Genomic DNA, 24,030 nt, shown 5'->3' with positions numbered 1-24,030 from the left:
TATGTATATCCGGAACAGCATAATTAAATCGAGATTGGATAGACTGAGTTCTGGAGGGGTTCTTTATTCCTTTCTTTGTGTTTCATTGTGTAATTTTGTGAATGAATTTCTGTTTTAAAATCTCGTAGTCAACCGAGCTATCTCACTCTGGGTAATTTTCACTATACACTTAGTGAAATAACTTTCAAAGTTATGGTCTGGGCTGCCTGCTTAAGAGTGGCCTGGCCTAGTTCATAACAGCAGGCAGATGGTGATATCAAATGTCAAAGGCTCTGCAATCAATCTGTTGATTAATATCAGAGCAATGCAAGTCAACCAGAGCCCTGGAGAAATATCATGACAATGGAAGTGACTTTCCATACCTCCACGTTTGAGAACAGCTGGCAGCGTTCTGAATTATCAGAAGCATGGATCCAAAGGCCTACTACATGATGACCAGCAGCAAGTGAAGCCTTGAACTGCAAGGTGAAGCAATAATGATGAGTGATCAACCTGGACCATCTAAAAACAAGCCTAAAATGTGGAATGTGAAAATCAAGTTCTGTTCAGAATTATGTGTTACCAAAAACAGTAAATGCAAGCCTTGTATCCTTGAGAATCATGTTTCAGGCAAAGAAAATTGACAAGCTGAAGGGCACTTCCAAAGCTCAACAATCTTTTTTTTTCCAAACAAACAGCAAAAGGTAAGGCCTGCATTGAAACACCATTTCACTTTATGGCAAAAAACAAAAACTCATTCACAGACAGCAAAGTAATCATAGAAGCAGAAACTCTACTGTTTAATTCAAAGACTTCAAGAACAAAGAAGAAATAATAACAGCAATCCAGGGCATGTTATGTGTCGCTTGCACAGTAGCAAGATAATTGCATTGTGTGTGTGAAGATGTCTTTTCAACAGCACAATATGAAGGACTGTGGGTGCTTCTCACTGCAGTTCGATGAAAGCATCATCATGACAAAGTCCAGCTAATTGTTCTCATGCATATGCTCTTTAAGGTGATAACAACTAAAGAGAATTTTCTCATCCTTTTGCCCCTTAAAGAAATAGCTGCATCAAATTCAGAAAAGTATATCCTGAGAAAAACATTCCAATCAAGAAGTAGGTTTCCACCACAACTGATGTTGCATCAGCCATGCTTGGTACTAATGCAGGCTTTGTTGCATTTTGAAGAAATGATCCTAATTTCCTCTTGTTTGTCACTCGCCACTGGGTAATCCACAGTGAGGATCAGTGAGTAAAGTTATGGACTTTTCTCCTGTAATGAGAGTCATTGTTAAGATTGCAAACTCGAGTTGAGCAAGAGCCCTTCAATGCCACTTGTGTAAATCCTTGTTTCATGAACTTAATGCTGCCTAGTATTAATCCTCTATGCTGATGGGAGATGGTTAATTTGAGGGAAGGCCCTGAAAATCTGATGCCTTAAATTAAAGAATGAAGTGTGCAATGAGCTATCAGACAATGCATGGTTGTATGTCATTGGGTTCCTTTCAGACATAACTTGGAAACTGAACAAGCTAAACTGTGAACTGCAGAGAAAGGACAGAGACTTGGCACACATAATTAATATTTTGAATGTACTTAGATTGAAACTGGGTCGGTGATTCTCCCAATTAAGTAGTGAAATGCTGCAATGGAGAAAAGAAAAATGGTTCCATTCATAAAATACCTGTGGACAGCTGAACACATAAGCAGAAGAATTCAACAGGCAATTTCAGGAATTCGAAATGTGATGGAGCAAATGATCATGTTTGTCTCAAATCCATTCCTTCAAATAGGCATAAATGGGTTGATGACCAAATTCCATCAGGCATTTGATTTTCAAAGCATTGGAGTTGATTTGGAGATAATTATTATGCAGTTACATTGAGCTGAAGTCAGCTCAATGGGCAGTGATATTTGGGGACTGATTAGCAGTGACTAAATCCAATCATCCTTTTGAAGTGAATCCTCTTAAAGTGAAAGCTCATTTTGACTGTGCATAGCTCTGAGAGACAGTGTTCTGCCACATGAGAATGATCAAGCCCAAGTATTGCGACCTTCTTAAATACTCATTTAAAGAAATGTTTCTGAAGAACTGTCCCTAATTACAACCCAGACTTCAAGGCACTGGTATTGTACAGACACAGATGTCACACTAAGAGAACAAAAGGCAGGAATTTGTATACATTTGGTTTTAGATTTATGTAACACTGAAGTTAAACTATATTCTAAAGTTTCTTTTATATCATGGGTTGCATTTAAATTCAGCAAATGATCTTCTGCTTAAAAGGGTTGAAGACCATTGACTTCGAAAGACAAGCCCAGTAGGCATTTGGTATCATCACCACCTTGATTTCCCACCACATGTCACACATCATTTGTAATATAGATATGTATCACCTTGATTGTTACTGTACCAAAATCATGTAACTCCAAATTTCAGACCTGTGGGAACATGAGTTATTCAGTATTTAGGGAATATCGGTGCTTCTTGCTGTCGATTCTTAACCTTGGTCGATATATCCTGTTGATTTGCTCTTTTTACTGAGTATGTGCAGCAGACAGGAATAGGTTGGTTGCTTAACCTTCCAGCATAGTATAAATGATGACTTTTTTTCCTCTTCCCTTTTCTCCACAGGATCTACATGAAACAATTTCTATCATTGGAGTCCACACATAAATTCATCTTTGTTGTATGTTTTTCATAAGGGCAAAGGTGCAGCTGGTATTTATATAGATCTAGTTTTGTAATATGACTGCAACAGAATTGCTAATTGAGGGCTTGTCATTACTTCTCAATTTCTTGGCATATCTTGACTTGTAAACACCACCTTTTGTAAATGAAAGAATGTTTGATATAAGTATTATAGCACATGCTAGTATTTCTGCTTGATTATGGGAGGAGAAATAGATCTGTTTGTATGATGGGAGAGATATTGTTATATTGAAGATTAGCTTATCAACTTTAACATCCATTAGAATAAGGAATGATTGAGAGTAAATGCTGTAACTTTTTATCCAATTGCATCATCATACTTAGCTCATTTTGTTCCAGCTCTGTTTATCTTATAAGTGAAAAGCTCTCTTTCTTTCTCTCTCTCTCTCTCTTTCTCACTTCCTGTCTTTCTCTCTCTCTATCTCTCTCTCTCAGTCTCTCTCTCTCTCTCCCTCCTCCCCCTGTCTCTCTCCCCCCCTGTCTCTCTCTGACTCTGTCTCTCTTCCCCCCTCTCACATAGACACTCATACGAGAGTTTGTGGGGTGAATTTGTACTTGGAGAATTATATTTTATTTTGCTTAAAAATTGCATGAATCCATGCATTTGTAAACACATAAATTATAAATGCATAATATAATAAATTATAACTGCATAAAGATGGATAAATCCCCAGGACCAGATCAGGTGTACCATACAACACTGTGGGAAGCTCGAGAAGTGATTGCTGGGCCTCTTACTGAGGTATATGTATCATCAATAGTCACAGGTGAGGTGCTGGAAGACTGGAAGTTGGCTAATGTGGTGCCACTGTTTAAGAAGGGTGGTAGGGATAAGCCAAGGAACTATAGACCGGTGAGCCTGATGTCAGTGGTGAGCAAGTCATTGGAAGGAATCCTGAGGGACAGGATGTACATGTATTTGGAAAGGCAAGGACTGATTAGAGATAGTCAACATGGCTTTAGGCATGGGAAATCATGTCTCACAAACTTAATTGAGTTTTTTGAAGAAGTAACAAAGAGGATTGGTGAGGGCAGAGCAGTAGACATGATGTATATGGCATTCAGTAATGCGTTTGACAAGGTTCTCCATGGGACACCGGTTAGCGAGTTTAGATCTACAGAATACAGGGAGAACTAGCCATTTGGATACAGAACTGGCTGAAAGGTAGAAGGCAGAAGGTGGTGGTGGAGGGTTGTTTTTCAGACTGGAGGCCCGTGACCAGTGGAGTGCCACAAGGATCGGTGCTGGGTCCTCCCTACCTTGGAGTGCAGGTACATAGATCCTTGAAAGTGGAGTTGCAGGTAGATAGGATAGTGAAGAAGGTGTTTGGTATGCTTTCCTTTATTGGTCTGAATATTGAGTACAGGAGTTGGGAGGTCATGTTGCAGCTGTACAGGTCATTGGTTAGGCAACTGATGGAATGTTGCGTGCAATTTTGGTCTCTTTCAGATCGGAAAGATGTTGTGAAACTTGAAAGGGGTCAGAAAAGATTTACAACGATGTTGCTGGGGTTGAAGGATTTGAGCTCTCGGGAGAGGCAGAATCGGCTGGGGCTGTTTTCCCTGGAGAGTCGAAGGCTGAGGGGTGACCTTACAGAGGTTTATAAAATCATGAGGGGCATGAATAGGCAAAGTCTTTTCCCTGGGGTCGGGGAGTCCAGAACTAGAGAGCATATGTTTAGGGTCAGAGGGGAAAGATATAAAAGAGACATATGGGGCAAATTTTGCACACAGAGGGTGGTACGTGTATGGAATGAACTGCCAGAGGAAGTAGTGGAGGCTGGTACAAATGCAACATTTGGAAGGCATTTGGTTGGGTATATGAATAGGAAGCATTTGGAGAGATATGGGCTGGGTGCTGGCAGATGGGACTAGATTGGGTTGGGATATCTGGTCAGCATGGACAGGTTGGACCGAAGGGTCTGTTTCCATGCTGTACATCCCTGAGTCTATGACTCCATATGAATCAATTATGATGCCCATTAGTTTGGAGAATCCTACAGTTCAGTATTTTTCGCAAGCGATTAGTTTTATGTTCAAAGTAAGGGTTTGGAGAAATATGGACCAAATGCTGGCAAATTGGACTACATTAATTCAAGATATTTGGTTGGTATTGAGGAACTGGACTGAAGGGTCTGTTTTTGTACTGTGCAACTCTATAATATCATTTTTGATTGGCAAAACAATTTTTCCATTATCTGAAATTTGTTTCATTATGTCTGCCTTAAAAGGGATAGTATACTCCAGAATGCAAGAATTCCTTCTAATTTTGGCTTGAATATAACTATATTTTGTTCAATTGTTTCCTGTTTTTTTCTGAGAGGCAAAAAATGCCATCTTGATGGACCTTTTATATTTATCCTAAAATTACTTGTTGGATTGATGTATTTAAAAACAAAGATGTATTGAGCTACAAGGCATTAAAAAGGTAATGAATGTGATCATCAAATATAAATTACTACGTCCTCTTAGAATATATTTTTCTCTGTTTTTATGCGGCTAGACTTTTTTTGAATGGGCTTTTGTAGGCTTCATGTACCTTTTGAGAGAGGAGAGAAACAAAAAAATCAGAGTGAAATTTAGTAGTTGATTTCTTGGGAGATTTCAGATAATGCCTTGGAAAAAAAATAAGCCTTAAAAATAAGCAATATGGAAAATAGATTGTAGAAAGGAAATTTGAAATCTGTTGAACAGATGTTCATCTTTCAAATGTTGGTTTTTATTTAACAGGACAAAGATGATATGGATGAAAGAACATCTCATTTCAAAAGCTATCTGGAAACCAGAGGTGCTGCGTTAAGTCAGACAACAGAGTTTTTGCCCTTTTATGCACTTCCGTTTGTCCCCAATCCCACTGTACATCCCTCCTTTAAGGAACTTTTTCAGGTAAGTGTTGCTGCAGTTATCAGAGAAGGATGTCTTGCTAACATATAACCTATTTAGATATGTAACAATTTCTCTGCCTTTTAATGACTACTTTCTTCCATGAACAGAGATATGTCAAATTGCTTAATTTTCTCAAGGCCTTGTTTCACCATGACCTGTGAAGGGTGGGCTTTTACATACTGATGATAGAAAGAAAATAATATATTTCTCTGTGTACTGTTCAGTGTTGTTGTGTAGCAATGGTACCATACTTACAGTGATCTAATGAAATGGGTTAGGTAAGTGGGGTTGCAGGTAGAGTGCATAATTCCAGCTGAGGGATCTTGAAATCGCAGTCTAATTTGAAGGCTACATTAATTTGTAATGTCATAATTATTTGTGAGTAATAGTACAATCTTCATACAGCTTAGCACTTGCTTTGTTTAGATTTCCAGTAGCAATTTAACTTTTTAACTATTATTTCTGTTTCCTTTATTGCAAAAATTAGTATTTAATATGGAAATATTTACATTTGGATAGCAATTTGCATAATATCTGAATTTCCCCAAGAGCTTTACAACCATTGCAACACTTTTGAAATATAGGCAAAAGTGAGAACCAACTGCTTCAAAATCAGTAACGAGACGTACAATAAGGTAGTTTGTTCTGGCTGTTGTTTTCCGAAATATAAGGAAAAGCCAGGGAACTACAGACTGGTGAGCATGACTTCGGTGATGGGCAAGTTGTTGGAGGGAATCCTGAGGGACAGAATTTACATATATTGGGAAAACCAGTGATTGATTAGGGATAGTCAACATGGCTTTACGCATGGGAAATCATGCCTCACTAACTTGATTGAGGTTTTCAAGAAGTAACGAAGAGGATTGATGAGGGTTGAGCGGTGGATATGATCGGTATGGACTTCAGTGAGGCGTTTGGCAAGGTTCCTCATAGTAAACCAATTAACAAACTTAGATCACATGGAATACAAGGAGAACGAGCATTTTGGATACAGAACTGGCTTGAAGGTCCAAGACAGAAGGTGGTGGTGAAGGGTTGTTTTTCAGACTGGAGGCCTATGACCAGTAGTGTGCCACAAGGATCAGTGCTAGGTCCACTGTGTTTCATCAGTTACAAAAATGATTTGGATGTGAATATTAGGAGGTATAGTTAGTAAGTTTGCAGATGATATCAAAATTGGAGATGTTATGGACAGCAAAGAAGGTTATCTCAGAGTACAATAGGATCTTGATGAGATGGATTGAAGAGTAGCAGATGGATTTTCATTTAGATAAATGTGAATTGCTACATTTTGGAAAGGCAAATCAGGGCAGGGCTTATACACTTAGATTCATAGAGATGTACAGGACGGAAACAGAACCTTAGGTCCAAGTCGTCCATGCCGGCGAAATATCCTAACCTAATCTAGTCCCATTTGCCAGCACTTGGCGCCTATCCCTCTAAACTGTTCCTATTTGTATACCCATCCAGATGTCTTTTCAATGTTGTAATTGTAACAGCCTTCACCACTTCCTCTGTCAGCTAATTCTATACACACACCACCCTCTGCATGAAAAAGTTCCCCTTAGGTCCATTTTAAATTTCCCCCCCTCTCACCCTAAAGCTGTGCCCTCCAGTTCTGGATTAGGCTTCTGGGGAGTGTTGCTGAACAAAGAGCCATTGGAGAGCAGATTCGTGGTTCCTTGAAAATGGAGTCACAGGTAGATGGGATAGTGAAGAAGGCATTTAGTATGCTTTCATTTATTGGTCAGAGCATTGAGTATAGGAGTTTGGAGGTCATGTTGCAGCTGTACAGGATATTGATTAGGCCACTTTTGGAATATTGTGTGCAATTCTGGTTGCCCTCCGACTGAAAAGGGGTCTCCCTCCTATTGAAAGAATGTTGTGAAACTTGAAAGGGTTCAGAAAAGATTAATGAGGATGTTGTCAGGGTTGGAGGGTTTGAGGTAGAGGAAGAGGCTGAATAGGCTGGGGCTGTTTTCCCTGGAGCGTCAGAGGCTGAGGGGTGACCTTATAGAGGTTTATAAAATGCTGAGGGGCATAGATAGGGTAACTAGATGAGGTATTTTCCCTGGGGTGGGAGAGATCAGAGGTCATAGGTTTAGGGTGAGAGGGGATATATTTAAAAGAGACCTAAGGGGCACCTTTTTCATGCAGAGGGTGGTGCATGAATGGAATGAGCTGCCAGAGGATGCTGGTACAATTACAACATTTAAAAGGCATCTGGATGGGCATATGAATAGGAATGGTTTAGAGGGCAATGGGCGAAGTGCTGTGAAATGGGACTGGATTAGTTAGGATATCTGGATGAGTTGGACCGAAGGGTCAGTTTCCTTGCTGTACCTCTCTATGACTCTGTGGCTTTAGTAAATTTAAGACATATATAATTTGGTCTTTCATCACCCTGGTTAAGTTTAAAATCTGTTCTTACCAGTGGAAGTGGAATGAGAAATACCAGTAATCTATTTATTAAATCTTTGTTATCCAAACATGATATTGTATTAACTGAATCTGACTGGATGATCAAAATACATCAATGGTATAATGAATGCACTACGTTCCCCACATTAATTAGAAGATAAAGAAGAAAATTCTCTCTGTTGTATTTTTCATCACTATTGCGATCAAAAGTAGATCATCATTTCACTGTAGACATCATGGCCCTTTTTCATGAAGCAGTTTAGTAAATTGTTTGTTTCCTGTGATGTAAAATGAAGAACAGATCTAGTGATTAAGCGAAAGGATTACCAAATGGACAATGGAATGCAGATAAGATAAAACATAGGAGTAGAAATTAGACCATTCAGCCCTTCGAATCTGTTCTGTCATTCGATCATGACTGATAGATTTCTCAACCTCATTCTCTAGCTTTCTGCCCATAATCCTGGATCCCCTTTACAATCAAGAATGCACCTATCTCTGTTTTAAATATACTCAATGATCAAGCCTCTGCAGCCTTCTATGTCAGGGAATTCCGTAGATTCACCATTCTCTGGCTGAAGAATTTTATCCTTATCTCCATTCTAAAAGGCCTCCCGTTTACTTTAAGGCTGTGCTCTTGGGTCCTAGTCTCTTCTACCAATGGAAACAACTTGCCAACATCCACTCTGTGCAGGCCATTCAGTATTGTGTAAGTTTCAATTGGATCCCCCCCTCATCCAGTATTGTTGTATTCTCAGAAGAGAAGTATAAGAGTTGGGAATAGACCTAAACCATTTATTCCACATCGTCCATACGTATCTCACACCCACTCCAGGGAGGGACACACAAAGGGTTTACCAAACTGATTGCTGGGATGGCAGGACTGATGTGTGGAGGGAGACTGAATTGGTTCGGACTGTACTCACTGGGAGTTTAGAAGAACAAGAGGGATGGGGATCTCATTATTACCTATAAAATTCTAACAGTATTAGACAGGATGAATATAGGAAGGATGACTGGGTGGGTTCCAGAACTGGGGCGGGGGTGTGGGGGTGGGGGTCGGGGTCACAGTCTAAAGGCTATTGACTCAGATGAGGAGAAATGTCCCGACTCTGAAAGTGGGGAGCCTGTGGAATTCTCTACGACAGAAATGGCTGGGGCCAAAACATTGAATGTTCTTGAGTAGGAGTTGGTTATAATTTTTAGGACTGAAGGGAAAAAAGGGTATGGGGGAGAAAGCAGGGAGCAGGGGACTGAATTGGATGATCAGCTCTGATCACATTGAATGGCGGAGCAGGTTGGAAGGGCTGAATGGCCGTTGGCCACTCGTATTGAGGAAGAGATTTCCAAAGATTGATGAGCTGTTCTGAAGAAAAAAATTCTTCTTATCTCTGTCTTAAATCGGTAGTCCCCTATTTTTTAAGCACAGAACCCTAGTTTTAGATTTAACTATTCAACCTACAGTTTCCCAGGAATCTATCAAGCTAGGTTATAATCCTGTGTGTAGAGGATGCACATCATTAAAAGAATGAAAGAAAATCCCAAAAGCTAGATAATCTATTTTGCTATACAGATATTTATATTATGGGTCTTAAACTTTGATTTTAGAACCGTGTTCTTCCTATCCGACTTTTGCTGAGTGAAAATACCTGAATATGTATTAGTAATTAAGATTAGCAAGTAAAAATGGAAGACAACAATGGATATATTATTGTTGAAAACAAATTTGTGATAAGATATCAAGTTTCTGAGCATCCAGTTTCCACCAGCTATGAAAAGAACCTATTCAACAAATGTTGGAAAGTAAGAAGTGAATATTCCATCTCTAACAGCCTCTCTCCATTTCATTCATTATGTGCAAGAGTATCTTGCAATATTTTCTAATTTGTTGCCAAGTTTGTCTTTTTTTTAATTCTACACTGAAAGGTTTGAAATAATGGCTGTTTTTTGTTTTAGCTTTTTATTCTTCTAATCATTTCTGATGATCTGAATTTGCTCTTTAGGATTCGTGGTCTCCGGAATTGAAAATGAGACTTCAAAGATTTCTGTCTGCAACTTTGAAAGTAACCAATGTTCCAAAGCTGCTGTTTTTATTTGTATCCTTTTTACTCTTCGTAGAAAAGTAAACTTCTTGTGACTGGTATTTAGTTCTGCAAAGGGAGGAGAGGGAGGTGGAAACTGGAAAAATGTAATGGATGACTATCCTTATTGTAGCAATGGCTAAAGATCTAGGAGAAAGTGAGGACTGCAGATGCTGAAGGTAAGAGTCAAAATGTGTGGCACTGGAAAAGCACAGATGGTCTGGCAGCATCTGAAGAGCAGGAGAGTCGATGTTTCAAGCACAAGCTGTTCATCAGGATGAAGCTCTTCATCTTCATCACCGCACTTTTGAAAATGACTAAAAATTGGCAAGCAACCATTGAGTATAGGAGTTGAAGGTCATGTTGCAGCTGTACAGGACATTGGTTAGGCTACTTTTGCAATATTGTGTGCAACTCTGGTCTCCCACCTATCAGAAGGATAGGTCTCCCACCTATCGGAAGTTGTGAAACTTGAAAGAGTACAGAAGATTTACAAGGATGTTGCCAGGGTTGGAGGATTTGAGCTATAGGGAGAGGTTGAACAGGCTGGAGCTGTTTTCCCTGGAGCGTTGGAGGCTGAAGTGTGACCTTACAGAGGTTTATAAAATCATGAGAGGCATGAATAGGGGTGGGGGAGTCCAGAACTAGAGGGGTAAGATATAAAAGGGATCTGAGGGGCAACTTTTTCACGCAGTGTGTGGTGTGTATGGAATGAGCTGCCAGAGGCAGTGCTGAAGGCTGGTACAATTACAACATTTAAAAGGAATCTGGATGGGTATATGAATAGGAACAGTTTAGAGCAATGTGGGCCAAGTGCTGGCAAATGGGACTAGATTAGGTTAGGATATTTCACTGGCATGGACGAATTGGATTTAAGGGTCTGTTTCCGTGCTGTACATCTCTATGACTCTGAGTAGACATGGAAGTAGAATTCAGAGTTCATGTTCAAGTCGAATCACCCTTCCTCGCTTTCTGAGGAAAGGTCTCCAACTCCAAAACGTTAACTCTGATTCCTCTTTACAGATGCTGCCAGACCTGCTGAGTTTTTCCAACAATTTCTGTTTTTATTTCTGATTTACAGCATCTGCAGTTCTTTTGGTTTTTGTATGGAAGTAGAATTCCTCCATTGGAATGAACTTTTGATTTCCTTTTATTACTATTTATTGATCAGTTTAAACTTACACAATATCATAATTGTTTTGCATTTTAACTTTTCTTTCTTGGACTGAAAATGTTACTTAATCAAGCAATTAGGACTAGGGTGTTTCTTGCATGCAGTGGATTAAATAGAAGTCAGCCCAAGTTACAATGACATGGAGCTTAATGATGATTAAATTAGACTCCCTACAGTGTGGAAACAGGCCTTCAGCCCAACAAGTCCACACCAACCTCTGAAGAGTAACCCACCCAGACCCATTTCCCGCTGACTAATGCACCGACTGCTATGGGTAATTTAGCATGGCCGATTCACCTGACCTGCACATCTTTGGTTTGTGGGAGGAAACTGGAGCACGCGGAGGAAACCTACGTAGAGACTGGGAGAATGTGCAAACTCAACACAGACAGTCAGCTGAGACTGGAATCAAACTGGGTCCCTGGCGCAGTGAGGCAGCAATGCTAACCACTGAGCCTCCAAGCCGCCCCAAGGTGAGACCTTTATAGAGTACGCAGTTTTGGTTATTCCATATGAAGACTAAACTAAACATGTTGGAAATTGTTCAGAGATGAGTCGCAAAACTTACAGTGACTAATTTATTAAAAAGAAGTCTTTACACAATTTTGTTCAAGAAAAGAAGGCTGAGAAGAAGCATAATGTGAGTCTTTGAAATAATATGATTGCTTTGAATAAATTAAAGAAATAGGCTTTATCGCCTGGATGATGAGCATAGAGTTTTGGAGTACATTTACAAAGTTAATCAGCATGAGCAAGAACAGAATTTAGACATTTTCTTTGTTTATAACAATGATGCTGACTATCAAACGTTGTAACTGATTTTACATCATGTGATGGAGATAAAAAGGATTTGGCTTCATACCCGTTGTGTGGAGTATGGTAGAGGAGGTCAGTTTATTTTATATAGAGGTTGAGAACAGAGTGGAATAACTTCGGATAGTTCATTTGTACTAAAGGTAAGTGGTAAAGTTGCCATAGTCCTACTGGTCTGTGGAGCTGCTCTTTCATTAAAGAGATAGTTGGTGGTGGTTTAGCCCCAAGAGTCATCATGCCTCAGGCCTTGGGGGAGACGCTGAGCAGGAGAGTCTTTCATGGGAACCTCAGCTGGTGTTGGAATTGCACCTATGTTATCGTGTGACTCTGCATTGCAAACCAGCCATCCAGCCAAATGAGCTAACTGATAACTGCGCACACACACACACACACACAGTTGTACAGGAACTGGAAAAATGTATCCTTTTTTGAAGGTTTTGCATGCTTTAATAATGTATAATGTTCTTGTGTATCTTTAATTGCTGCTGACTAGAACACTAGGATAAGCAATTAATTGATACCTGGCCATATTAAGGGCCGTGAAACAGCAATCTTTATAACTTGGTTGCCTTGTTCAATTTAAAAAGCAGAAAAACTTGCATTTATATGTCATTTTTCCTCATGATAGTGCATCTCAAAGCAGTACTCAGCCAATGAAGGACTTCTTGCAATCTAGTCATTGTTATAATGTAGGAAACACAGCAGCCAATATGCACAGAGCAAAACCCCACAAACGGCAGTGTAATGATGATGAGATAATGTTATCAGTCAGTTGTGCTGTTCAGGTTTTATAACAGCCACATTTGGCAACAATAAGTAACTACTGGTGTGTTGTAGGTTCAAAAACGTTTGAGTCTTTGGTTTGAAAAACTGGCATGAATAGGCTGAGCCACCCTCTTACAAGATGCTGTACTGGTATTGGAGATAACCCTGCAAAGTAAATTAGGTAATACATGGGCATAGAATATTGACCACACAATTTTTAAAATACTTTTTTTCACACAATAGAGTAGCATGAACAGAATAATTATTTTTGCAAACCTTATAAAATTATAAGATATTGATACTGGGTGTCCACAGTGCCAGAGATCCGGGTTCAATTCCCGGCTCAGGCGACTGACTGTGTGGAGTTTGCACAATCTCCCCGTGTCTGTGTGGGTTTCTTCCGGGTGCTCCGGTTTCCTTCCACAGTCCAAAGATGTGCAGGTCAGGTGAATTGACTATGCTAAATTGCCCGTAGTGTTCAGTGAAGGGGTAAATGTAGGGGTATGGGTGGGTTGCGCTTCGGCGGGTCGGTGTGGACTTGTTGGGCCAAAGGGCCTGTTTCCACACTGTAAGTAATCTAATCTAATTAATCTAAAAGAAAAGCCGTGGTCCTTAACTTTTCGTTCAAAGAAAGAAAACGGACAGAGTTCGAAAGGTAATGACTCTTAATATGTTGCTGTTAATGTTTTATTAATTCCACAGAGAGTAAAAATAGTGACTGATTAAAGCATTACCGTCAACTTCTACATCTATTTATTAACAGATTTAAGATTGTATCGCAGCTTTCAAAGTCATGGCTACAAATATAATAATATTTTCAAGTGCTTGTTCAGTAAAATGTGTGCATTGTTTCTGAACAGTAAAGGTAAACGTACTTAACGGTTGGAAATTGTTCATTGGCAGTACCCATAATCAGGAAATTGTTACTTTAGCTGTGAAACATTGTCAACTGGAGCTCGCTAATCTGATTCTTTTGCAGTGATAGTGGGGTCACAGTTCCTGCTTTCAGACTGCAAATGTTCTTGCAGTAGAAGCTAAGATCAAACTATTACATATTATCTATCCCGAAATCTAAATTGATAATCTAGACCATCTGAGTTCAAGTCCTACCAAACCACTTTGAGATTTAATTTCAGTTCAACAAAAAAATCCTGGCAATAGAAAACCTGTAGAAGTGACCATTAAACTGTTGGACTGTTGTGAAAATTTAACTAAATCACTGATGTCTTCGAAGAATGTGACCTGCTGATTATGTGTGGCTCCATGCAATTATGAGTGATGTAACTCATCACAAAGTTGTTATAATTTTTTGTGCTACTTGGAGGAATATGACAAATTAACTATTACACTTTTGTAGTAGAATTGCTCTTCTAGGATTCTACTATCACATTACCAAAGAGTATTTACTGCTCAAAGAGAGTAATAAGTCTTTGCGAAAGCAAGAATGAGCTTTAGATATTAAAAACAGAAAATTCTGGAGAAACGTGGCAGATTTGGCAGAATCTTTGGATAGTGAAACAAAGTTATCATTTTGAGTACAATGATTTCTTCTGAACCCATTTATCAGTTTATAATCTTTATCATGTAAATTTCTTTTAAAGAAAATATTGAAGATAAAACTAAATGTGATCATGTTCACCCTTTGTTTATTTTACCTTTTTCACTTTAATCTTTTCATGTTGTTTATGACCTTTAAAACTGTTTTATTGTCTCCTCAAATTCAGCAAGAAAGTATTTAAACTGGAACCAGTATATTTAGTGGGTGCCGAACTATAATTATTTGCTTCTTGAAGATGTAGATTGAGATGTTGACCCTGCTTCTCATTTGAATCTTTCAATCTGCTTGTATTGAATGCTATCTTGACCAATTTTGCAGGTATATTATCACACGATAAAAGAAGGAAATCAGGAGAAGGGAGGATTTATCTCAATACAAAAACACTCCTGTTCTTTGATTATAAAGGCCAATTGTCATTGAGAAATGTAGAACACAAATTAAAATCCAAAGAAACACAGATGTTGGAAATCAGAAGCAAAATCAGAAAGTGCTGGAAAAAATTCAACAAGTCTGACAGCAACTCTGTTCTGAAGAAGGTCACTGGACCCAAACTGTTTACTCTGCTTTCTGTCCAGGCATCATACTGAGCGTTTCCAGAAATTTCCGATTTTGTTTCTCTGACCCTCTCACAGAAGAAAACGTGTTAAAATGAGCACCTGCATAATAGAAGATTGTAAATCCAATTTTTAAATTTTCATAATTAAGGAAATTGTAGAAGCTTCTTCACATTCTGGTCCATTAAGATAATTTATGAAAGAGAATATAGTATAGTGTTTCTGATGGGGACATTGGAATTGCCACATGACAGTTAATGCAGTGGAAGATAATCTTGAAATCGATGAAAAACACAATTTGAGACAAAATAGGAGAAGCTTTATTCTGCATTTAGCTTTATTTTATTAATTCAATAAGTGTGATTTGTGTGGCTTATGTGGAAAAAAATGACATTTCCAAGCACCACCATGAATTAAAATTAATGAACAAAAATAATAATTTGAAGTGAAAGCTGCAAGAGCTTCAACCTAAAGCTCCTTGAAAGTGGAGTCACAGGTAGATAGGATAGTGAAGAAGGCATTTGGTATGCTTTCCTTTATTGGTCACAGTATTGAGTACAGGAGTTGGGAGGTCATGTTGTGGCTGTACAGGGCATTGGTTCGGCCACTTTTGGAATATTGTGTGCAGTTCTGGTCTCCTTCCTATCGGAAAGATGTTGTGAAACTTGAAAGGATTCAGAAAAGATTTACAAGGATGTTGCCAGGGTTGGAGGATTTGAGCTATAGGGAGAGGTTGATTAGGCTAGGGCTGTTTTCCCTGGAGCGTTGGCGGTTGAGGGGTGACCTTATAGAAGTTTATAAAATTATGAGTGGCATGGATAGGCTAAATAGGCAAAGTCTTTTCGCTGGAGTGGGGGAGTCCAGAACTAGAGGGCATAGGTTTAGGGTGAGAGGGGCAAGATATAAAAGAGACCTAAGGAGCAACTTTTTCACACAGAGGGTGGGGAGGGGCAGGGGTATAGAATGAGCTGCAAGAGGAAGTGGTGGAGGCTGGTACAATTGCAACATTTAAAAGGCATATGGATGGGTACATGAATAGAAAGGGTTTGGTTGGATATGGGCCGGGTGCTGGCAGGTGGGACTAGATTGGGTTGGGATATTGGTCAGCATGGACAGATTGGAATGAACGGTCTGTTTCCGTGCTGTACTTCTGTATGACTCTGTGACTCTATAGTAATATGCCATCAACTGATTGCTTTGTTGAACATAGGTAAAACTTGATGGATCTGACAAGTTCCTGTAGGTATTCTGTAAATTGACAGCTTGCACCTTTGGATAGCTGATTAATGAACAAGAGTTTTGAACAAATGATTGTGAGCAGAAAATAAGATTACGGGATAATTTTGGCAAAATGAAATAGGCCTATTGTGTTAAATTTAGAATAGCAGTTAAGGAAGAGGAATGAGGAAACTGCAAAAAAAGTAGAGATAAGTTAAGTGAGTTGCAAAGATCTGGCAAATGTGGGGAAAATGTGAAATTATTTATCTTGATGGAAAGAATAAAACCATTTTTTATAAAGGATGAGAGATTGCAGAGCTTTGAGATTCAGAGGGATCTGAATGTCCTCTTGCTTGAATTACCAAAAGCTCATGTACAGGTGCCCAGATACTTAGGCAAGCTAACAGATTGTTATCATTTATTTTAAGGAAGGTTATGCTTCCTTAAAGGATACTGTTGAGACAACATGTGGAATACTGTCTACGGTGTAGATATCTTTGAGAAAGGGTGTAAATGTGTTTGAAGTAGTTTACTGGACTAAAATCTGGAACGTCCGGGTTGTCTTGTAACGAAAGACTGGGTTTGATTTGATTTATTATTGTTACATATACAGGTAGTTCTCCTCCAATGCCATAGTTGCATTTCAGCAAAACCTCGTTTAATAGAAAATTGCTTAATATAAATAATGGGGCCTATGAGAAAAGTGGGGCTTGGGCCAGACCAACAAAAAATATCACTCACGATTACTTAAAAACCTTGGTGAATGGTCAGATGCATGGCAGATGCAGTTTAATGTGGATAAATGTATGGTTATCCACTTTGGTGGCAAGAACAGGAAGGCGGATTACTATCTAAATGGAATCAATTTAGGTAAAGGGGCAGTACAAAGAGATCTGGGTGCTCTTGTACACCAGTCAATGCAGGTAAGCATGCAGGTACAGCAGGTAGTGAAGAAGGCTAATAGCATACTGGCCTTCATAACAAGAGGGATTGAGTATAGAAGCAAAGAGGTTCTTTTGCAGCTGTACAGGGCCCTGGTGAGACCACACCTGGAGTACTGTGTGCAATTCTGGTCTCCAAATTTGAGGAAAGACATTCTGGCTATTGAAGGAGTGCAGCATAGGTTCACGAGGTCAATTCCTGGAATGGCGGGACTACCTTACGCTGAAAGACTGGAGCAACTGGGCTTGTATACCCTTGAGTTTAGAAGACTGAGAGGGGATCTGATTGAGACATATAAGATTATTAAAGGATTGGACACTCTGGAGGCAGGAAACATTTTTCCGCTGATGGGTGAGTGCCAAACCAGAGGATACAGCTTAAAAATACAGGGTAGACCATTTGGGACAGAGATGAGGAGAAACTTCTTCACCCAGAGAGTGGTGGCTGTGCGGAATGCTCTGCCCCAGAGGACAGTGGAGGCCCAGTCTCTGGATTCATTTAAGAAAGAGTTGGATAGAGCTCTCAAGGATTGTGGAATCAAGGGTTATGGAGATAAGGCAGGAACAGGATACTGATTAAGGATGATCAGCCATGATCATATTGAATGGTGGTGCAGGCTCGAAGGGCTGAATGGCCTACTCTTGCATCTATTGTCTATCGTCTAAAACCATCCAAATGTCTAACACCAAGTAAAGCACAACCTGAATTAAGGTACAAATCATATTTATCAATAAAACAAAAGTAAATTTAACACAGTACATTTAAAAATATTATTAATGCGGGGCAGAAGGTCATCATGGTGCGTAAGGTAGATTCCCTCATTCCTGTTAAGCGAGCTATATCACATATTCTCTCCTTAATATCTAGCGTCTCTTCCAGTGTTATAGCCTTTCTTTTGTGTTCACCACCTGCACATTTATCACCAGGACGCATCTTGCTAACATTCTTGTCACTGTGCCCCTCCACTTTTTAAAAAAATGGGATAATGTAGGGAGTAGTGTAGCTTTCACAGGAAGCTGCTGAATGCATCTCTCTCGGAAAGATGCTCTCTGTGCAGTACCTCTCTCATAAAGCTGCTCTATTGGCAGCTAACATTGGCGCATGTGCAGAACAAAGTGGGTGAAACCATTGCCCCTGAAATCACGCAATTGAGAACAGGGGTAAACGTTCTTGAAAATACTGTTCCTTAATTTCTCAGCGACATTATGAACAAATCGCACTGACGGAACGCGCATTATCTGAGCGCACTACCTGTATTGAGATACAGTGAAAAGTATTGTTTTCTGTGCTAACCGGACAAATCATACCTTATTTCAGCGTATTAGAACAGAATGCAGAATAAAGTGTTACAGTTAGAGAGAAGATGCAGAGAACAAGCAACTCTAATATATCAGACGTTTGTTCATAAGTTTGATAACAGCCGTGAAAAAACTGTTCTTGAATCTGTTTTCAAGCTTTTATATTTTCTGCTGATGGATCAGGTTGGAAAAGAGTATAACTGGGGTGGGAAGGGTCTTTGATTTTGTTGGCTGCTTTCCCAAGGCAGTGGAACATGTAGATGGAGTCACTGGAAAGAAGGCTGGATTTCATGGCGGACTGGGCTCTGTTCATAACTCTGTAATTTCTTGTGGTCTTGGGCAGATCACTTGCCATACCAAGCTATTATGCATCCAGATAAGATGCTTTCTGTGGTACATCTTGGACATTTTGAATTTCCTTGGTCTTCTTAGGAAGTAGCGGCATTGGTGTGCTTTCTTTATAGTAGATGCACCAAACAGATTGTTGGTGATATTTGCTCCTAGGACCTTGAAGTTCTCGACGTCTTCCACCTCAGCAGACAGATGTGTGTCCTGCACTCTGCTTCCTGAAGTCTATGACCAGCTCCTTCATTTTGGTGCATTGAGGGAGACATTGTTGTCTTTACACCATGTCACTAAGCACTTTTTTCCCTATCATTCTCGTTGTTATTTTAGATCTGACCCACTATGATTATCTAAGTAAGAGTTGGAGCTGAATTTGGCCATACTGTCATAAGCGTGTAAGCAACATACTAAGGTACTGAGTACAGAGCCTTGTAGGGCACCATCGTTGAGAATTATTGTGGAGGAGGTGTTGTCACCTGTCTTTACTAATTATGGTCTGTGAGTCAGGAAGTTGAGGATGCAGTTGCAAATAGGGAGCAGCATCCTAGGTTTGGCAATTAATTTTGTTGGTATTGTGGTGATGGAGGTAGAGCTAATGTCAATAAATAGGAATCTGGTGTAGGTCATTGTTATCCAGATGTGTAGGGCATGTGCCAAGGACCTATTATGATGATAGGTGAATTGCAGTGGATCAAGGCAATCTGGAGGTTGGAATTTATCTGTGCCCTTAGTAACCTCTGAAAGCACTTCCTAATGATGGATTCAGAGCCACTTGTCATTAAGGTACATTGCCTGATTTTTCTTTGGCACCAGGAAGGTAATAGTCTTCTCAAAATAGGTAGAAACCTCATATTGTTGGAAGGAGCAGTTAAAGATGTCCGCAAGTACTCCTGTCAGTTGGTCCATGCAGGATCTGAGGGCATGGCGAGGGACTCCATCCAAGCCAGTCGCTTTCCATGGGTTCATTCTGAAGAAGGCTGACCTGATGTCTGCAGTGGTGACTGTGGATGAGGTGCAGCTGAGGTTGTCAGGGCAGGTGACATCATTTCATTGAACTTCTGTTCAAAATGAGCATAGAATGCATTGAGCTCATCGGGAGGGATGCATCATTGTCAGCAATTTTACTCAACTTCACTTTGTAGCCCATTATATCATGTCAGCCTTGCCATCGTGGACGTGTTCATGTGGTTAGTCTGGTATTATCTGTTGGCATCCCTGATGGCTTTGTGAAGATTCGACCTAGATTTCCTGTTTAGGTCAGGGTCACCTGTACGCCGCAGACCTGGACTTGAGTAGGGAGTGGATTTTCCGGTTCATCCATGGTTTCCATTTGGGGAACACTTGTATTAGCTTCTTTAGCACACAAGTGAAGTCTGTGATGGTACTGGCATACTCGTTAGGTTGGACGTTGAGTTCTTATATATCGATCAGTCCACCAACTCCAAGCTTTTCCATTACCTCAGACCAGCTATACTGGATCCTCATGCTTCAGTTTCTGCTTGTAAGCTGGGAAAAGGGGCGCATCTTATGGTCTGATTTTCCAAAATGAAGAGTGGTTGTGTAGCAATGTTCCAGGGTGTTTGTGCCTACAGTGGGACAGGAGACATGTTGGTGGCATCTTAGTACCACAGATATTGACCTGACTGAAGTCGCCAACTATGATGAACAGGGCCTCAGGGTACTACGTCTCAAGGCTATTTGTGGCATTGTAAATTTCATCAGATGCTCTTCACATCTGCATTGGGTTGGATGTAGATTACTGTCTGGATAGCAGAAGTAAACTCCCTTGGCCGGTTATAGGGACTGCACTTCACTGATAGATATTCTAGGTCCAGAGACCAGTGACACCTCAGGGTCTCACATCTGAGCACCAAGAGGTGTTGATCAGGATGCAGATCCCTCTGCTGTTTGCCTTGCCATGTGGTCCATCTGATGGACTCAGAAGCCGTCAGGTTGTAAGACAGCCAGGTGAAGCAGGAGTGAGCCATGTCTCTGTAAAACAAAGCACACAACAGTGTCTCAATTTTCTTTGGTAGGTGAGTCTAGCTTTATACCTTGGACAGGCTAGGCTTGTGTCTGCTGGGGTTCAGAAGAGTCAGAGGCATCTTGACTGAAGCATAAAAGATCCTGAGGGGTCTAACGGGGTGGATGTAAGAGGATATTGCCTCTTATGGGAAAATCAAGAAAAAGAAGTTACTGTTTATAAGTGGTTACTCATTTAAAACAGAGATAAGGTGAAATTTCTTCCCACAGAGAGTTATGTCTTTGAAACTCTCTTCTTGGAATGGCAGAGGAAGTGGATCTTTCAATAATCTAAAAACAGAGATAAGTAACAGGTTTTCAGGAGCAGGCAGGAATTTGGAAATATGTTTATAATCAAATCCAAGTGGCCTGCTCCTGCTCCTTATTTATATGTTACATAAAATATTTTCAGTATCAAATAAACGTATGACAAGTAGGAACATGGCATTCTTGACTGCTATCTCTATAATATAAAGTGTGTATGTGTAAATTTTACTTTCACATTGGCACCCACTTCTGCAAATTGGCAGTTTGAAAACAGAGGAACCTTGATTATCCGAACGAGATGGGCAGGCACTATTTTGTTCAGGTAATTGATTAATTGAATAATCGATTTTACCTTAAACAAGGGAAGCCATGCTGATCTAACGCTGTACTCTGCCAGAGAATTTATTTAAATCTATAATTTTACTGTATTGAGCGCAAGAGGACACAGATTTCACATGATGAACAAAATAAATCAATGATAATACAAGAAAAGTTCTTAAAAATGCAACAGTAGTCACTGTTTGGCAAGGAATAGTGAAGACAGCATTTAACAAGATCCCAAACAGCTTCTATGATCGCAACAGCATTTGTCAGTTTCTGGGAATGTAGTCTCGCAATAGAAAAACAGAAGCAGCGCCTTGCGTTCTCTGCCTTTTCTAAAATGAAGGGCCTGGTAAGGTGACGGGAATACCTGTATGGTAATGTAAAACACTTACTTTTGTAAAAGGCTGTGTAACAACCCTTACCTTAAAAAAAAATGTAGTCGTTGAATCCAGTGGCGGCACGGTGGCTCAGTGATGGTTAGCACTGCTGTCTCACTACACCTCACAGCACGGGACCTGGGTTTGATTCCAGCCTCAGGCGATGTACAACCCATGTACAAAACCAACATCATCTACAAAATTCCATGCAAGGACTGTCACAACCACTACGCAGGACAAGCGGGAAGAAAGTTAGCCACCAGGATACATGAACACCAGCTAGCCACAAAAAGACACAATCCTCTCTCCCTTGTAGCCCTACACGAGGATGAAAAAAAACACCAATTCGACTGGGACAATACATCTATCCTGGGACAGGTTAAGCAAAGACATGCCAGAGAATTCCTAGAGGCCTGGCACTCCAACCAGAACGCCATGAACAAACACATAGATCTAGTTACCATCTATCAACCCTTCAGAAAACGAACAGGAAATGACATCACCACAAACGCCAGGAATCCCATCCAGGACAAGCATATAAATAGAAAGCAGGAGACAACAGCTTCGCTTCACTTGGAGGTCGCCACTGATGATGTTACCTAGCCAGGTAATGAAACGTCTGGATATCAAACTTACAGCTCAGCGAGAAAAGCTACATCCTCAGGCGACTGTCTGTGTGGATTTTGCATATTCTCCCCGTCTCTTCGTGGGTTTTCTCTGGGTGCTCCGGTTTCCTCCCGCCAGATGTGCAGGTGAGGTGAATTGTTCATGCTAAATTGCCCATAGTGTTCGGTGCATTAGTCAGGGGTAAATATAGGGTAGGGGAATGGGTCTCTGTGGGTTACTGTTTGGAGGGTCGATGTGGACTTGTTGGGCCAAATGGCCTGTTTCCATACTGCAGGGAATCTAATCTATGATGCTTGAGTTGCTTGTGTTTCTTTGTTTTTGTTAGCGTTTTCACATGTTCTTTAGTACAGGTAAGTCAAATACACTTACCTATTTGATATAACATTTTTGCAGGGCCTTGAAATCTTTTTCGAATAATCCAAAATTATGATAATTGATATTTGAATAATCAAGGTTCCTCTGTACTGGTGTTTTTAACATGTTTCCAGCAGAATGCAATGTTGAATATCTCAAGATATTCATTACATAAATTGCTTTGAGTATTTGTATTTCTGCAATACAGATTGCAATATATTTACAAAACATTAATTGAGATTTTATCAGTCCAACAAGGATGTTAACTTTAGGAGGATAGGGTGTGTACTATATATGCACTGCCCATCTGAAGTTAGCATCCTTGTTAAATATACCCTTTATGAGCTTTCTTTTTTTAGAAAAGATAAACAATCCGTCTTTTATACTCTTCGATTTAAAGATTCTTCTTTGAGAAAAAAATGATTCACATTGAGTTAGAGAAAGAAGCCTTCAGCTCCTCAAGTTCATACTGGCTCTCGACAGAGCAATCCAACCAGCATTAACATAGAGTCCTGGAATTTCACATGACAACACATGTGTAAAACTTGATTAGAAGTGCAGTGCACAAGACCGAGAGGTGAATTTCATTATTTTTACTTGCCTTCTCTCCTGCCTAGAAAAGAGATTTATGTATTTATTTTTTTCACTTCGTTTTGTGTTTTTGCCAAATCCCATTTGTGAAGTCCCTTTTTAAAATGATGTGCTTTTATTCTTCAGGGTTAAAACAAGGGTAGATCTATTACTGCATCCAAGACCTGAGGGGAATATTTTGCTATACAAATTCATACACTCGTGCATTCAAAATAGGAAGAAAAGTGAAGGCAATGGAACGACGTTCAAATGACAAAATACTTTAATTTAGATGAATTAATATTTAATTTTGAGAGACCAGTGAGTGTTAATTCAAGGTTCCTTCAGTTGGTCAAGCACATTTTTTTTTGTAAGAGCTCATACACAGTCGAATTGATGATGAGGGTACAGTAATTGTAAGCTGGGAATTGATTCACTTTCCAGGCAAGACACAGGGATCAGACTTGAGAGATATTAAGATCAGAGGCAGACATTTAGCTAATTCTGGAGCTGCTTACCCTTTCAGTGTTATCATAGACTGAACAAATAAACGTCAGAGCTGTAGCTCAGTACCCTTTATGTCCAGAAAATAAAAGCAAGTTTTGGAGTAGACTTAGTGACTTGCCTTGTCTATACTCTCCTCAGTACATGGATTAGGAATGGAGTATGTCCTGGTTATGGCATTTACTTCCCAGATAGCATTGTGGTGCTATGTAAGACCATAAGACATAGGAGCAG

The 24,030-nt window shown here is 39.9% G+C and overlaps 1 protein-coding gene across 9 annotated transcripts in view; it reads left to right on the top strand.

Moving 5' to 3' along the window:
* Nucleotides 1–24,030, top strand: part of armc9 (armadillo repeat containing 9) — a 146,777-nt gene that overhangs the window by 26,044 nt on the left and 96,703 nt on the right. For all 9 annotated transcript variants that reach the window (XR_015759179.1, XM_087993555.1, XM_087993553.1 and 6 more), the window contains exons 5-7: nucleotides 5,427–5,582; nucleotides 10,007–10,099; nucleotides 13,467–13,491. Coding sequence is in view for 8 of the 9 variants with exons in the window: in XM_087993555.1 (XP_087849681.1) it covers nucleotides 5,427–5,582; nucleotides 10,007–10,099; nucleotides 13,467–13,491 (274 nt within the window). In the remaining variant the exon portion in view is untranslated. The remainder of the gene's footprint in view (nucleotides 1–5,426; nucleotides 5,583–10,006; nucleotides 10,100–13,466; nucleotides 13,492–24,030) is intronic.

This window comes from Chiloscyllium plagiosum, unplaced genomic scaffold, assembly GCF_037043375.1.
Source record: "Chiloscyllium plagiosum isolate Xiang-an unplaced genomic scaffold, Cpla_swu_hap1 HiC_scaffold_13, whole genome shotgun sequence".
In the NCBI taxonomy this organism is placed as follows: Eukaryota; Metazoa; Chordata; class Chondrichthyes; order Orectolobiformes; family Hemiscylliidae; genus Chiloscyllium; species Chiloscyllium plagiosum.
The sequence above is the reverse complement of the archived record's forward strand: the minus strand, read 5'-3'. Positions and strand labels throughout refer to the sequence as shown.